Source organism: Lates calcarifer, linkage group LG20 (genome assembly GCF_001640805.2).
Source record: "Lates calcarifer isolate ASB-BC8 linkage group LG20, TLL_Latcal_v3, whole genome shotgun sequence".
NCBI classification, from domain to species: Eukaryota; Metazoa; Chordata; class Actinopteri; family Centropomidae; genus Lates; species Lates calcarifer.
Window position 1 is genome coordinate 7,080,138 of NC_066852.1, and position 15,518 is coordinate 7,095,655.

At 41.0% G+C, this 15,518-nt stretch overlaps 1 protein-coding gene across 1 annotated transcript; it reads left to right on the plus strand.

Annotated features, from left to right (window-relative positions):
• The first annotated feature begins 1,236 nt into the window (after positions 1-1,236).
• Positions 1,237-12,506, plus strand: ripk4 (receptor-interacting serine-threonine kinase 4). Its single transcript, XM_018692445.2, is given in 9 exon segments — positions 1,237-1,560; positions 4,063-4,354; positions 5,227-5,375; positions 5,785-5,834; positions 7,237-7,395; positions 7,720-7,835; positions 8,336-8,576; positions 8,723-9,699; positions 9,701-12,506. Coding segments are annotated over 9 exon segments (2,451 nt in total). The 5' UTR covers positions 1,237-1,378; the 3' UTR covers positions 9,986-12,506.
• The last annotated feature ends 3,012 nt before the right edge of the window (positions 12,507-15,518 follow it).

The window sequence follows — 15,518 nt, forward strand, 5'->3', positions numbered from 1 at the left end:
GTCCTTGAACAAATCTTTATCAGAGTCAGGGCTGCATATCTGTTTAGGACTCTGGACTCTTCTGAATTTGTAATACTTTATAAAATGTATTGGAAGGAAAGTGTTCTGACATAAAGAAGAAATTGCAGAAGAAAACCAAAGGAAATTGCATCTGACTTACAAATCATATTTTACTTGTGTCCCATTTTACTTACAGCACATGTACCTGCAAGCTCTGGCTAAATGGGAGGTCAAGCTCTCTTAGCTACCTTAAAGCATTCTCTCATAATCTTTGGTATCACAGGCATTTTATGGGCTGGGTTTGGTGTCAGGTTTCTCTGAGTGGTAATAAAGAGGCCATGAGTATGAAATCTCCTACATACACATACACTGATTTCATCACAGAGACATCACATCACTTCAAGAATTCTGTTTTCTCTATGTTATTATGTTGTACTGAGCGCAGATTGATGAGAGAAGAAACACATTTAAACAACTTTAGCATAAGGCTGCAACATGAAGTGTGAAAACAGCATAGGCTCTGAATACTGCACAGTATTCAGATGGAGAAACTGTGTTTTCTTTTTCTTTTTTTTTTCAAGTAGAACATTTACACTTTATACAACAACACATAAGGAAAGTAAAGAACACCTAATGTAACTACCCAAAAAGTCATAAAAAGGAAAGAATAAATTAAACATTTAAGTAACAATAACAATATTCGGGAGGTGTAGGACCATTCACAGAGGCACAGTTAAGGAGGTTCCCAAAAATTTCCACATCTTGTGAAATGTTCTACTATTTCTGTCACTGGTCTGTTTGAGATTATGACATTCCACAGCTATGAAAGAACACGATGTCCTCCTCTGCTGAATGGATCTGTCCTGAAAAGATGAGTCCACACATTTTCAGACCATCTTGTCAATATCACATAACCCACCTATTGTTAAGACATATTCCTTCCTCTTACCTGAGGGGGAACAGTTGGACAATGGTCGACAGTGGGACAAAGGATGAGATGACACATTCCTGGGTTCATGGGCTCCAGCACATTACAAAGATTATTTTCTCTGTTTTGTGGCAGAAATATGAGAAAGCTTGGGACTTTAGGGCATCTAATACAGGTATAGTGGTAGCATGGTGCCTTGTGGCCTGCCTTGATGGGATTTTTCCATCTCTTCCTTGTGTTTCAAAACCAGGAAGTGATGACACAGCACCAGGCCCAGCCCTCTCCTTTCACCTGAAGAGAAGGAGGAGCCACACCGAGCTAGACAAGGGGAAAAACAAGGAAGAGCTCACAAGCAGGCAGGTCGGTGTGTATGTTCACTTCCCCAGAGTGTGCCTTGGAGACGACAAAAAAAGAGGAGTTTACCCAGGTGGTGGGTTTCTCAACGCGGATATGGATGTCCCAGATTCTCCAAACTGGAATATGGGGCTGTTAAGGACCTTTGATTCTTCTGAATTTGGCAGCTGGGAGAAAATTGGCTCAGGTGGATTTGGACAAGTATACAAAGTCCGGCATGTTCAGTGGAAAACATGGCTGGCTATCAAGTGCCCTCCCTGCCTTCATGTGGATGACAAGTAAGTTACAGCTGTTGAGCCACATGGATCATCTGAGTGCTGATGTTGACTGAGAATGACTTCAAGTAGTGTAAAAGAATTTAGCTGATAATGTTTCTGTAAAACTCTAGCATAGTTCACACTCCTTTACCTCTGTTTTGGTCTTTCTAGGTTCTTCTGAGTCCTTGTCTCTTATCATTGGAAGACTATTTTATGACCAAACAGAGCACATACAGACAGAGGTTAGATTACAGCTGTGCTGATTAGAAATCACTCAGAGCTTCAGAGCCCTTGAAAGGTGAACACAAGGGAATGTGTGACTCACTGACTGCCAGTCTGGGCACACAGAGCAGCTGTAAAGTTTCCTCAGCAGCAAACAACAGGCTAGGTTTAGATTTTTAGACAGTGTTGAGCTGTGCTGCAGGGAGCACTGACATGCTGATTCATCCCTGGGGCAAAACTAAGTCCACATTGCTCAGGGACATAGCTGTTGACTTATTCCAACCAGACCAAACATGAAAGGTTCACTGCTGATTTCCCCAATCAACAGTGACATTATTATGCAGCGGCCTCAGGGAGGGGCTGATCTGAACAAATGTCCGTTTCAATGAGGATGGTCTTCAATGGTCTTTTCTAGAGCACCTCTGGAGATTACACAACCCTCTACAGCTCTGCAACATTTTGCATAACAATGAATCCGAGTTTTGCTCTGTGTTAATTTCACATTTTCACATACAAACTTATTTATTTATCTATTTTGTGAATGCGTATGCAGCCGAGTGTATGTGTGTGTGTTAGCTGTGCCGTTTTGTGTGTGACTGGTGCCAACTTCTGTGGAAGCCTTCGACACCAGCAGGACAGCGACCTGACCTGAGGAAATTTCCTTTCCTCTAATGTCTGTATACACACACTGCAGTTCATCAGTGGGCTTTAGAGAAATTATATATATATTCTTTGATTAAACAAACTGGCAGAGTTGCACCTGTCCTTCCTATATGACATGGCTATCTGAATTTGTATTTCCTCAGTTGATCACGCAACTGGCTTTTTAAAAATGATTATTATGGTTTGTTTGTCTGTAGATTATCTGTCATCAGATTTTGATATCTCATCCGGTTACCGTCACCAAAACATTTCAACCAGATAACTAACAAACAGGAACTTGTTTGTAGCTTTGCTAAAAAAAAAAAAAAATGACTGACATCCACCCCCAAACTTGTGCTGCAACTTAAAACATGTCCGCTGAACCTAAACCAAAGATGTTATCACTGTCAAACATCTGCAAAGTACATAAACAGTCATTTGTCTGCTGTCTGCATTGACCCGCACACAGCATCCAGCAGCAAGGACTCAAAGCCACCTTTGTCTGCCTGGGCTGCAGGCTGCCGCTGTGTTGTGGCACAGACAATAAAAGAAGCCGTAAAACCAGTCTTACCGGGCCTTGCTGTTAAAGCAAAGACATTGTTTGGTTCGGAAGAGCTGCTGAGGAGCACTTTGGATTAGATGATGGATTTAGCAAACAAGTGCTTGCCCATTCTTTCATAACATGCTTGATTATTCTTGCCTGGCAGATTTAGAGGCTTGTGCCTCCTTTACTTGTAAAGACTATAAAGAACAATTACAGCCAGGTTCCTTCCTATAGAACACGACTCTCCTGGTAACTTGATATACTGTGCACATAATAGATTCCTAGGAGTCAAAAAATCTTGTGTGCATCTAATTTCATTGTATTGATGGTGAAAAACTAAATTCCCATTCCAGCTCACCCAATTCTGCCTTTGAGGCACCTTCTCATAAATACAATCCTCAGTGATTTATCTTTGTCTTATATGTCCTCATTAAGAGTTTGCATTTTTTTTAAGCAAGCTTTGCTGGAGATATGTGCGCTAAGGTCACAAGTAACCTACTCAGTTGTGTTTGAAGTCAGCATGGCCAGTGGACTGATAAAGGAAGCTGTGCAAAGGTTGAGCAACAGAGAACAAGAGCTTTGTTTAAGCCTACTGTGCTCTCCATATGCATTCCAGGCTGAGCTAGAATGTCCTCAAGGCCCTGAAACAGCCAGTGGGCAGTGGCAGAGCATGAGCCACACACTTAGATTTGCAAATTATTTATTGATGTCTGCACAGGTCACAATTTCACAACCTCGAAGGTTAATGATAGTAAAATACTCTGAATAGCTGGAAGCTCAGTAAGGATAACATGTAGTGCTCTGGAATTTGGGCAGCACAAAAGTTATGCGAAACATTTCAGCCCAGTGAGCAAAGCCTGACCTCAGAGTCATCAGGTAAATGTTTTATGAGAGGACAGGCTTGAGTTGTTGTGAAATGTGGAATGGTTGGATAAAAACACAATGACCTAAATACCTTCAAATTATCACATGTTTCATTTCAGCTCAAGCTGTTCACACTTCTTAGAACTGCTTAGATAGTCCAGCAGAAGAGCCCGACTCACAGAGGCTAATAAAATGTAACATAAACATAATGTAATGTAAAAGGAATGTAATTAATGCTCTCTTCCACAAAGGGAGCGTTCAGAGCTGCTGGAAGAGGCTAAGAAGATGGAGGCAGCCAAGTTCCGATATATCCTTCCTGTGTACGGGATCTGTGAGGACCCCCAGGGCCTCGTCATGGAGTACATGGAGACCGGATCCCTGGAGACCCTGCTGGCCAATGAGCTGCTGCCCTGGGAGCTCCGCTTCCGCATCATCCACGAGACTGCGGTGGGAATGAACTTCCTCCACTGCATGAACCCGCCGTTGCTCCATCTGGACCTGAAGCCCGCCAACATCCTGCTGGATGCTCACTATCATGTCAAGGTAAAGAGTAAACATGAGGGCATCTTCACAGCATTTGTTGTGTGAATTCATTAAAATTAGTGACAAAAAAGGTGATAATCATTTTCAGCTCATACTGTGGACATATCTTTTATAGGATATGGTCTAAATATTTTTTTGTTAATGTAATACATTTTTGGCTGTTGACAAAAATACCCTGAAAATTATTTATCGCCAAAAAACACCTCACAAAACAACTGCAACCTGAGGTTTTTCTATGGTAGCAACAAAACTAAAGTAATGACTGAGAAAAATCATCATCAGTCATCTCACTGAACTCATCTCGCATGAAGTGAAATGATTTCATTTCAAATCAAGTCAAATCACAGCTGCCTTTGCTTCAAGGCTTGTTGAAAGTCTCAGTTTTGGTGTTTTGAAAGGTATTTCAGCCGTGAGGTGCTTTGCTATTCCCTTACATCTACTTTAAATTAACAACCCTGCACTCGCTCTGGGCAGACAGGTGCCTCTCAGCCACTGTCCAACCTCTAAACAGTTCAGCAGTACTCAGAGCAATGGGTGGGAACTGTCATTTCTGAGTTTAATACCTGGATGTAAACACCTCACCTGGGCCTGTCTCTACAGGATTAATTCAGCTCCCATTAAATCCTCCTCCACGAATGAGTCTGTCTGCGTGTGTGTGTGGGTGTGTGCTCTTCAACACAAACGTGACGGGCCTCTCCTCTCCTGCAGGCTGGGACATGGCTGCTTTGCCCTCATCATACCACTGAATGCGCATAATAAGAGCTTAGCAGCCTGTCACATTCAGCAGGCAAAGTTAGTCATCAAAGTCACACTGCTTCATGAGAAAGGCAGCATACTGTTTGAGGGTCTTATCTGATCTCTTTCTGTCTCAGATATCTGATTTTGGCTTGGCCCGGTGGAACGGCCTGTCACGGGCTGATGACATCAGTAGAGATGGCTTCTGCGGCACTATTGCCTACCTGCCGCCTGAGAGTATCATAGAGAAGGACAGAGTGTCGGACACCAAGCATGATGTATACAGGTTGGATTTTTAACACTTTGCGTGTGACCTTTCCGTGTGAATGTAGGTTTTAGTTTGGGATAGGTGTTTGCTGTCTGGCTGGCTTTTTCCTCCTTTTGTATGATCAGTTAAGCTCTGACTCATACCAGCCACTGTAATCCATCAAATGTAGGAGATGGATTTGATGTGTTGTATTGTGTATTGAAAACATGGGGCAGCTTAACATTAGAAAGATCATTTGAATAAATGTGGGTGAACACATTTACTCACTCACTCACATTGAATGGTTTTGGCAATCTAACAGGACTGGTTTATACTGTAACAAGTTTGGACATGTAATGAAAAACAGTTGTCCATTTTGTAGCAGAAATATTATGTTTGATATTTCCCTTTTACTGACGCTTTCATTTTCATTTTGCTTCTATTCCAGTTTTTCCATTGTCATCTGGGGGATTCTCACCCAGAAGAAACCTTACCAAGGTAAGACTTGTATAGTAGTAGGATTAGTGCATGAAACCAAAAAATGTTCCTTCAAGACTGATTGGAAACTATTTTTTTATGAAAGTCATTCCTGCCAAGAATATAAAATTATGAAAAGTTTGGAAAGCCAAATATAAAAATACTGATGCTCAGTCTAAATTACAACACATAATAATTATGACAATAGGTCTGACCTTTAACTTAGTATTATCAGTTAGCAATTTCTAGTGGTTTGACTACTTGATTCATCCTCTTGTGACCATGAATGTCTGCACAGAATATCATAGCAGTGCATCTAATAGTTGTTGAAACATTTCAGTCTGGCTCAGAGCCAAACTCACTACACTACTAGCTTTACTAAAAACCAACAAAATAAGTTATAGAGTGTTGTTTTACATGTTTGAAGAGGATTTCAATGTAATCCAATAATATGTGATTTATTCTACTTTATTCTGCATATGTGTTGATATCAAAAATATCAACAAAAATATCCTAAACCACAAATCCCAGTCCACAGAAGTTACTGAGGACTGAGATAGTATCTTAAACTTTCTATTCAGTAAGTCAAACATATGACTATTTTTGACTTAACATGAATGTTTTATCTATCCCTCCTAAAGTTTCATCTATTTTTAACATTATGCTGGCAGGAACTGGCTTTTGTCATTTCACGTAACCTAAGGTGAACACTTGAGGTTACACCTTTCAAGGTGTGTATGTGTGTGTGTTTGTGTGTGTGCAGGAGCTATACTGTATGTGTTTACTCAGTAAATTCCAGAGCGGGCATTTGGACAGGGCCAGACTGGCAACTAGAGTGTTTTTGTTCCCAGGCATATCAGGTAGCAGTTCAATTCAAGGAATTTGGCTCCTTTTAAAAACCAGCGTCTAGATGAGGTTTGCCAGGTTGGCACTGGCACTGCCTATGTTGATCCAGACATAATTAAAAAGTGAGAAATGGCTTGGTTACCATCCCTTCCCGTTTTCCTCCTCCACCTGTGAAAGGTATTATGCCTACAATAGGAGGTGAAGTACTTGTGATTAAAGCCTCTACTTGTTTGTTCTGAATCATTGATTTGGCTGATTCCACAGCCAGTATAAAGAGGTCAGACCAGGAACTCTGAGAGCTTTTTCCCTTTTTGCTCCCATGGGAAGAAACAGCACACACTCCTTATCTAAACGCACAGGAAGTGGGTGATAAAGCCATGTATAACTGACTATCTATATAAGCATCAGTGCCTACCGCACCATAGGTTATGTTGTTATATCCTGCAGTATGTTAGGTTGTGATTCAAGTTATTTGTTTTTAAGCCATATGTTATTATCAGAACATTCGGCTTCAGATCAGATTAACATATAGAAAACCTGGTTTGTTAGTGATGGACTTGTATGTGTTTCCCATTAGGAGAGAATAATATCCTACAGATCATGGTGAAAGTGGTTAAGGGGGTGCGTCCAGACTTGGGTGCAGTGCCACGCTGTCGACCTTCAGCCTGTACAGGTTTACTGAGCCTCATGCAGCGTTGCTGGGCCACAAACCCTGAAGCCAGACCCAGCTTCCAAGGTAAGCTGTCCTCTACTCACAACAAACAAATCAAACAAGTGTCAAGAGAGAAAATGTCTCTCTCTGTGATATTGTCAGGTCTTGAACTTACTCTGTAAAGTACATTGACTGCATGTATGTTATCTAAATAAGATTAAACTTAACGATCCTGTTCTTTTAAGTACACACTCTATGGATAACACACACTTGTGTGAACCTAAGTGCAGCTGTCTGTTATATTGAGGTTTTTGTCTCTACTTTTGGTGCTGCTTTTCTTCCCTTCTGTATTCCTTAATCCTGGCCCTGCCATTACTGAAACCTGACCCAGAGCTGTTGTCCTTACAGAAATCACATCTGAAGCTGAGGAGCTCTGCTCTAAACCTCAGGAGGAACCCAGGACCCCAACCTTATCTATGTCAGAGCCAGAGCCAACGTCCCCTAACGCACTCACTAGTGACCAGGTAGAAAATGACAACATTTCTGATTACTGTATAACTACGCACCCAGACAATGAGAGGTTTATCTCTAGACATGGTTATGGTTTTATAAGTCATATATTGTGTAAATGTTTGACCCTGAGCAACAATTACATCACAAAGGAGGAATGTTGACTGATGGGATTGTTTGACCTGTGTTCTACTTTGTCATTTCCGTAGCGTTTGCTGTTGTGTACGTGACTAGAAACAAATAACTTGCCCATGAGAAGTGACAGCAGTTACTCAATGATATCTGTCTGTAGGGACAGGAGTTAAAGTGTTTTGAACTTCTGTATGAGTATACATGGTTTTGACTGGATCAAATTTAAGTTCAGCAAATTATCACAGTGTCATTCAGTCTCCATTGTACCATAAGTGGCTTTGGATAAGAATGCCAGCTACATACCTGAGGGTAAATGTAATGGAATGTAAAGTGCCAAAGAACAGCTTTTTCAAATATGCTCAGCAGGCTTTTTACTCTACAGGTTAAAGACAACAAGCCAGTGCGTCCAAAGTCTGCTATGTTGCCAGAAAAAGATTACAGCCTATCAGAGCTACTGAGCCAGGTGGATTCTGGGATCTCTAGGAGCTTTGATCGAGTGAAGGAAGATAGCTGCCACAGCAAAGACAACACTTGCAAGCGACTGTCTGGCATCTCCTCTGCAGATTCAGCCTTCTCCTCCCAAGACTCCATCACACTGTCTTTTGAGAGAGAAAGCACATGTGGTAAGAGCTGATTAAAGACCTTTAACTAGTATTATTATCAATGCAAACATAAAAATACTGTACAAATATGATTTCTTGAATTTAGGCAAGAAAGAATCTCAGCTAATGATGAGTATAGCAGTAATTTTTTCTTCCTGATTGTTCAGATTCTGCTGAGGTCCAGAAGAGGAAGCTATGTGACGCCATCAGGACAAAAGACACTGCCAAGCTGATGAAGATCCTCCAACCTCAGGATGTCGACCTTCTCCTCGACGGGGGAGGCAGTCTGCTCCACCACGCCATCACCTTGAACAACGAAGAGGCCGTCAAGTTCCTCCTCATGAACAATGCCAATCCCAACCTTGCCAATGCCCGTGGCTCCACACCCCTCCACCTGGCCACAGAGAAGCACCTTAAGCCCCTGGCAGAACTTCTTCTCGGTCGGCGCAGCACCAGCATCAACGCCAAAGATGAGGACCAATACACAGCTTTGCACTGGGCTGCCCAGAATGGGGACGAGGCAATCACTCGCCTTCTGCTGGACCGGGGGGCGGCCATCAATGAAACTGACGGCCAGGGACGGACACCGGCTCATGTTGCCTGCCAGCACGGTCAGGAGAATGTTATCCGAGTGCTGCTGAGCCGCGGTGCTGATGTTCGAATCAAGGGCAAGGACAACTGGACGGCGCTCCACTTTGCTGCCTGGCAAGGGCATCTGGGCATCGTCAAGCTGCTGGTCAAGCAGGCCGTTGCTGATGTGAATGGGCAGACAACAGATGGACGCACACCACTACATCTGGCATCCCAGAGGGGGCAGTACCGAGTGGCCCGGATCCTGATTGAACTAGGAGCAGACATTCACACAACGACTGCTGGGTTAAACACACCATTACACGTGGCAGCAGAGACGGGTCACACCAGCACCTCTCGCCTCTTGATCAAACACAAGGCGGATATCCACGCCCAGAACGCCCATGGACTCACTCCCCTTCACTTAGCCTCCCAACGAGGCCACCTGGCTACTGTCAAGATGTTGATAGAAGAGGGGGCTGACCCCTACAGAGCCACCCACACCCTTCGCACCCCCTGCCACCTGGCAGCAGAGAGCGGACACTGTGAAGTCCTGAAAGAGCTTGCTCCTTCACTGTCCAGATGGTGGCGCTCTGTCAGATGAGCAAGGGCTTAGCCCATTACACCTGGCAGTGCAGGGTGGATACTCAAACATCATCACTATGCTTGTGCCACAGGACTGCCAGGACTTAGTTACTGAGAGCTCAGTGCAACCAGTAGCTGAACAGCCCACTGGACAGCCCGCTCCACCAGAGGTCAAGCAGCTCCAGAGGAAGGTCGTCATTCTCAAACTGACTGAGTGCAATGACAAAGACTGCCCACAATCTACCAGCTCACAGTGTGCCTCAGCACCCTGCTAACAAGAGCAAAGACACTCTCAAAACTGTACAGAACTGTCTTCCATGTCATTTTTTATACTCCACTGGTGCCTCAGAGTTGAGGAGGGGATTGTCATTCCAATCTTGAGAGTTGTTCAGACTTAGAAGCCCTTTCAGCACTGATGGTATTTTATAATGGTTAGAGAAGCTTTAATGTAAATATGTAAACTGTAAATAGAAAGTATAAATACTGTGTTTGAATTTAGAATTTTGTTTACTTTTTTATTCAACTTTTTTATGTAACAAGCACATTTTGTGTATCAGAATTATGATTAGGAAACCCGTGACCTTAGGGCGGCTTTTAATATACTGCACTGCAGCAGTGTCCCTGTGAGTTATGTCTAATAGAACACAACTTGTCACAAGCCTCATTAAGTGAATGGTGTAGATCATCACAGCCACTGTATTTAAAAAAAAAAAACAAAAAAACAAAAAAAAAACGTTGATCCTCAGTGTTCTTTGCCTGTTACATATCAGTGCTTCATCATCCATTAAAACATTAAAACCTTTTATTTTGACCTCTTTCTTTTTTTCACATTTAGAGCTTAAAGACTTGATAAAACTACCCACCCTCAGTTTACAGCCATTTTAAAAATGGCATAAAACTTCATGAAGTTAATTCACAATGTACATAATTTACAGGTTAATGTTCAGAGAAGATCATTTTATCACAATGCTTATTTGTTTAAAGGCTTATTTAGTCAGATATGAAACTTTTTTGATGCAAATATGGTTTTACAATTTTACTCCATTCTTACTTAAAGTATACCAGTTTCAAATTCTGTTTTGTTTTGTTTTTTTCAATCCAATTTGGTCTCTGAATGGAAACAAACCCTTGGAGACATTCAAGACATTTTAAAATGTCAGTTCAATCCTGAAAACTGAGAGCCAAATCATAAAAATCCTGAATTTGTGTACTCTTTTCTTCTTATCATATTTTTTACTGATAAGAAGTACTGGTTGTCCAATGTAAGCAGAAGTATGTTTTGAAAACTTTGTTTCAAAACCTTGTGTTACAACAGGCTTGTTGGCAAAAATGTTTCTTGCCACTACTCCACCTGCACATGTGCAGGAATTACCTGCCTTGATGTTGGGCAGACTTGGCATGTCTGCATCTGCAGCTTTACCTGTAGTGTTATTACCTTTATGTCTCCACTACAGACCCCACAGAGCATGCTCAGGTTGGCACAGACCATGGGAACAGCACCCGAGGGGGATCACAGGCTGTAAGATGATGGATGAGTGAGAAGGGGTGCTGATGTTCTACCTGCAATTCCAGCCTGTTGGCTAATTTCCTCCGACCACTTTAACTTTTCATCACTCACTAAAACCAACATGCCATCTCTGACGCCTCAAGGGCTCGGCTTTTCGTAACCCGAGAAACTGAATGCAGGTGGCTGGTGCTTGTAATTGTCCTGTTTTTATAGCTAGTGTTTGCAGAGACCCAGAAAATGACTGGTGAAATGTGTGTAATCTGAGGCCTGTTTTTGTGTACACAGTGCTCTGTCCTGCCTGTTGCCTGGTGATCTGTCTCAGCTCCACTTATGGGGAAGATAATGAGCTCTTGTTTCCCAGTCTCAGCCTATATCTTGTCAAGCCTGCCATTATGTTTAATAGACTGATAGGTTAGGTTGGTGTTGTACAGTAAATCGCAGGTTTTTTTCTCTCTTCTCTACAGTTCTCTCTGCCATTGACTGCAACATGCCACGTAGCCTCTCTAATCAGTAATTTGAAGCGCCTGTTGTCAATCAACAAAAAAATATATAGATTTATAGATCAAATAAAATCTCTGCAACCTGTCTTGACAGTACAAATAGGCTTATTCCAGAGATTAATCCATATTTGACAAAGATTTGTATACTTTCAAAATGTTGAAATTGAAACTGAAATCTATTTTGCTCTGTGAATAATTACGGTACACAAACAGAAGATAACCTAACAAGAAATAAAGAAAAAATATTTCTACAGACCAAAAACTTGCTGAAGCTACAGTGGACACCTACCCTTTTTACATTTGTCCAAAATATGTTACCACAGCTGTTCCATAAATTCACCCATTAACATAAATACATTTTTTATTTACATTCGTCCTTCCCTTTAAAAAAACATGTATATTTCCTTTCATATCATGCTGCATCTCCCTCATTTTAAACAACTTTTGGATATTTTCAAGGAGTTTTGAAGCTTGATTCAATAAGTCAGTAATTTTATACAGTATTGCAATAATTTCTGACATTTCTGTTTTGGCATATTCTATATGTGGTTTCCAGCATAACATCTTATCTATAATTGCCTCCAAAAACTTGGATCAGACCCTCTTTGAACTTCCACATCGCTTATTATAAGTTTGTGTAAATTTGTTACAGGGCTGTCAAAGATGATGAGTTTCATTTAGCTTCAGAAACAAAGCCATCTCTTTAGAAATTTCAAATGTTTTTACAGTATCCAAAAATTGTTTCAAATCCTCGCTGGAATAAAATACATTAAAAATTAATAACATTAATTAGTAACGTTCAATAACTTTGACTTATTTATCTGAAAATATTGATACATTTTCTAGGAAGCTAATGTACCAAACCAGGAGTGTAAACTCTCTAATTTCATATCCTTCTATTTTTTTAGGTTGTGACCCATGCATTGGCCCATGGTATCAGATTTAGAGATAAGTAAATATTCCAATTATATATTCATTATCTTCTTTTGCAGTTAAAAATTCCTCCAGTGCTAGTGAAGTAGTTCTACCAGTTCTAAAACTGTATTGTGTGTGCACTGTACTGTACTCCATGAGTTATTTGGCTTATTAATTATATTTTTAACCCAGTCTAAACTTATGGGGTAAATGTATCTTTGGAGTTTAATACTATTTCATACATGTATGAGTCATTTCCTTTACTCCTTTTTTCAGTTCACTTCAGTTCAGAGGACAGCGTCCTTTGGTACCTCACACCCTGATAAATGATGGATGAAATCAGTCCCTAACACCACATTAGTCACAGGGCCTTGAAGGAAACCAGCCTGGGGCCCAGACTCCACCATGATGAGGAGCAGTCCAACAGGCATTATCCACAGTAGTTTGGATAACTTGTGGTAAAATGGTGATGTATGAAATGAACATGAGTCTAATGTCCAGCAGTCTCCTGGGGTCAGACTCAACATTCAAGGAATCCAATAAGATAACATCACATGTGATAGGGGATGATGTGGCAGGGGCTGAAACTCCATTTACCTGTGATAAACTATGAACACTGTGACCTTAAGTTTTGTTAGTTTTAACTCACACAAAGACAATGAGAGTAATTCATTAAACTCAAACCAGAACTTCCTGATCGCTGGCTTCTGTATTTCACTAACATCTACATACAGAGGTAAAATCATGTTCTAAATCTAAAATGCTTCAGCAATGGCAACTTAACTAACTGAATGACCTTTAGTTAGTTGTGTCATAAAAAATTCAATATTTGAAATTAAATTATTTATTTTTTTAAAATAGTTTTTACACATTACCATACAGTGTAGTACAATGCTAGACTCAGCTACTGTACTATAGTGCAGATAAAAAGAATTCTTGCCATCAGAGTTTCTTAATGACTGCTGTGGCCAGTTATCTGGACAGGCTAGTGTTTATGATCAGTGAGTGTCTCAGATAGCAAGACTTCCTTATTGTCAGACAAAGTGTCTGGTTCCTCCTTTGTTTGACTGTGATAGGGACTTTTCAGTTTGGCTGAGTCATACCTCACTGCTCCGTCAAACCAACCACAGAGCCTTCATGAACCACAGAACACTTACTGAAGTGATGCAAGGTCCTTATCAAGATATAGTGGTGAATAAATGAGCTGGCTGTAATCTCTGTAAAGGGAACTAAAATCAAAGTATATCTTTCAAAAAAGTATTGACTCAAATTAAACCAACAGCCAAATGGTAACATCTGTTTTACGCTCAGTGACTGGTTGCTGGGAGAGTAGAGCTCATACACAGTGCCGTTTTTCTTCTCATTCCTTTTTTCCTCTCCCCTTATGTTAACCTCACAGAACTTGCTGAACAAGATCTGAGACTGCGTCTCTTAAGGTGTGAGGCAAGCTGAAACATGTGGATGTAGCTTCAGGGTGAAAACATGGATGTGGGTGCACTCAACATGGATGAATTGTAAGATTTATGGTTAACTAAGGGTGAATACACCATTGACATGTCACGGAAAATAACTCATGATAGACACGAGGAGCAGATGTTCATTAAGTAGAGGAAAACGGTTTTATGTATTATATATAATATATAATATATTATACATGTTATGTAGACTTAAACTATTTCAGTTTACCCATCCTATAGCCTATTACTTTTGACATTTTTCAAACTAAAATTAATTAAAGTTAAATTTGGCTTTTTACTAAGTGGCCTGAATTGTTTGTCTATTCAAAGTACATTGGGAGGGAAAACTAGTTCCTTGGAAGGTCTAAGTCTGAGAGCGTGAACAGTGAATGTGATAAGGTTAAAGTCCACGGTGAGGGGGAGAGCATCTGTGAAGCAGAAAACGTGCCCACATTGTAACCTGTGTGCTGCCACTGTGTCAATGTGTGTCCCTCCTGTTTGTTAATGGAGCAGCTCAGAGACATGTCAGGATTTGTCTCTTGATGACATCAGTCTTGGCACCGTTGATTTCACCTTTGCAATACATTGACGTATTCATGATTACAAATGAAGGTTGGTTAGTGGTATTATATTATATGATGTTGTCTGCTTGTTTGGACAATGGTAGGGTTTGTAGCCATGTGTTAGCATGGCGATATTTATTCGGATATAGCTGCAAATCAATTTGATAACTGCTTATTTCTGGCAGCCTACATATACCAGGCTGCTGTGTTATTGTGTGATTTAGACACACAATGAAGGTGGCTCCACAGCTGACTGTGCTAAGGCTGCCATAAAGGCCAGAGGTTTTTTTTAAGCTTACATTGTGAACATGTAGCCTGTCGAGTGGTTTGGTTTCTACTCACTGGTCCAGGACATGTAGGGGCAGATAAAGTGTTCAATATTTATACTGTGTAACATGTAGGGTATAGCTGTATTGTGAAACAACTTATCTTCAGAGGAGGTGGTATTGTTGGTAGCATGTTGAGGGGGGGCAATGCAGTGAGAGATATGTCATTACCTTTTGAACAAACTTTTTATAGGCCACATTTACACTCACCGTCCGCTTTATTAGATACACCTGTTCAACTGCTTGATAACGCAAATATCTGATCAGCCAATCACATGACAGCAACACAGCGCATTTAGGCATGTAGACATGATCAAGACGACCTGCTGAATTTCAAACCAAGCATTAGAATGGGGAGGAAAGGTGATTTAAGTGACTTGGTTCCACAACCTTGCTGAACCTATGCTGAGAAGAATTAAGGCAGTTCCAAAAGCAAAAGCAGGGCCCAACCCAGTACTAGCAATGTGTACCTAATAAAGTGGCTGGTGAGCGTATTTGATTGATTTGATCACTGTTATGGATCTTTATTCTCATGCATTG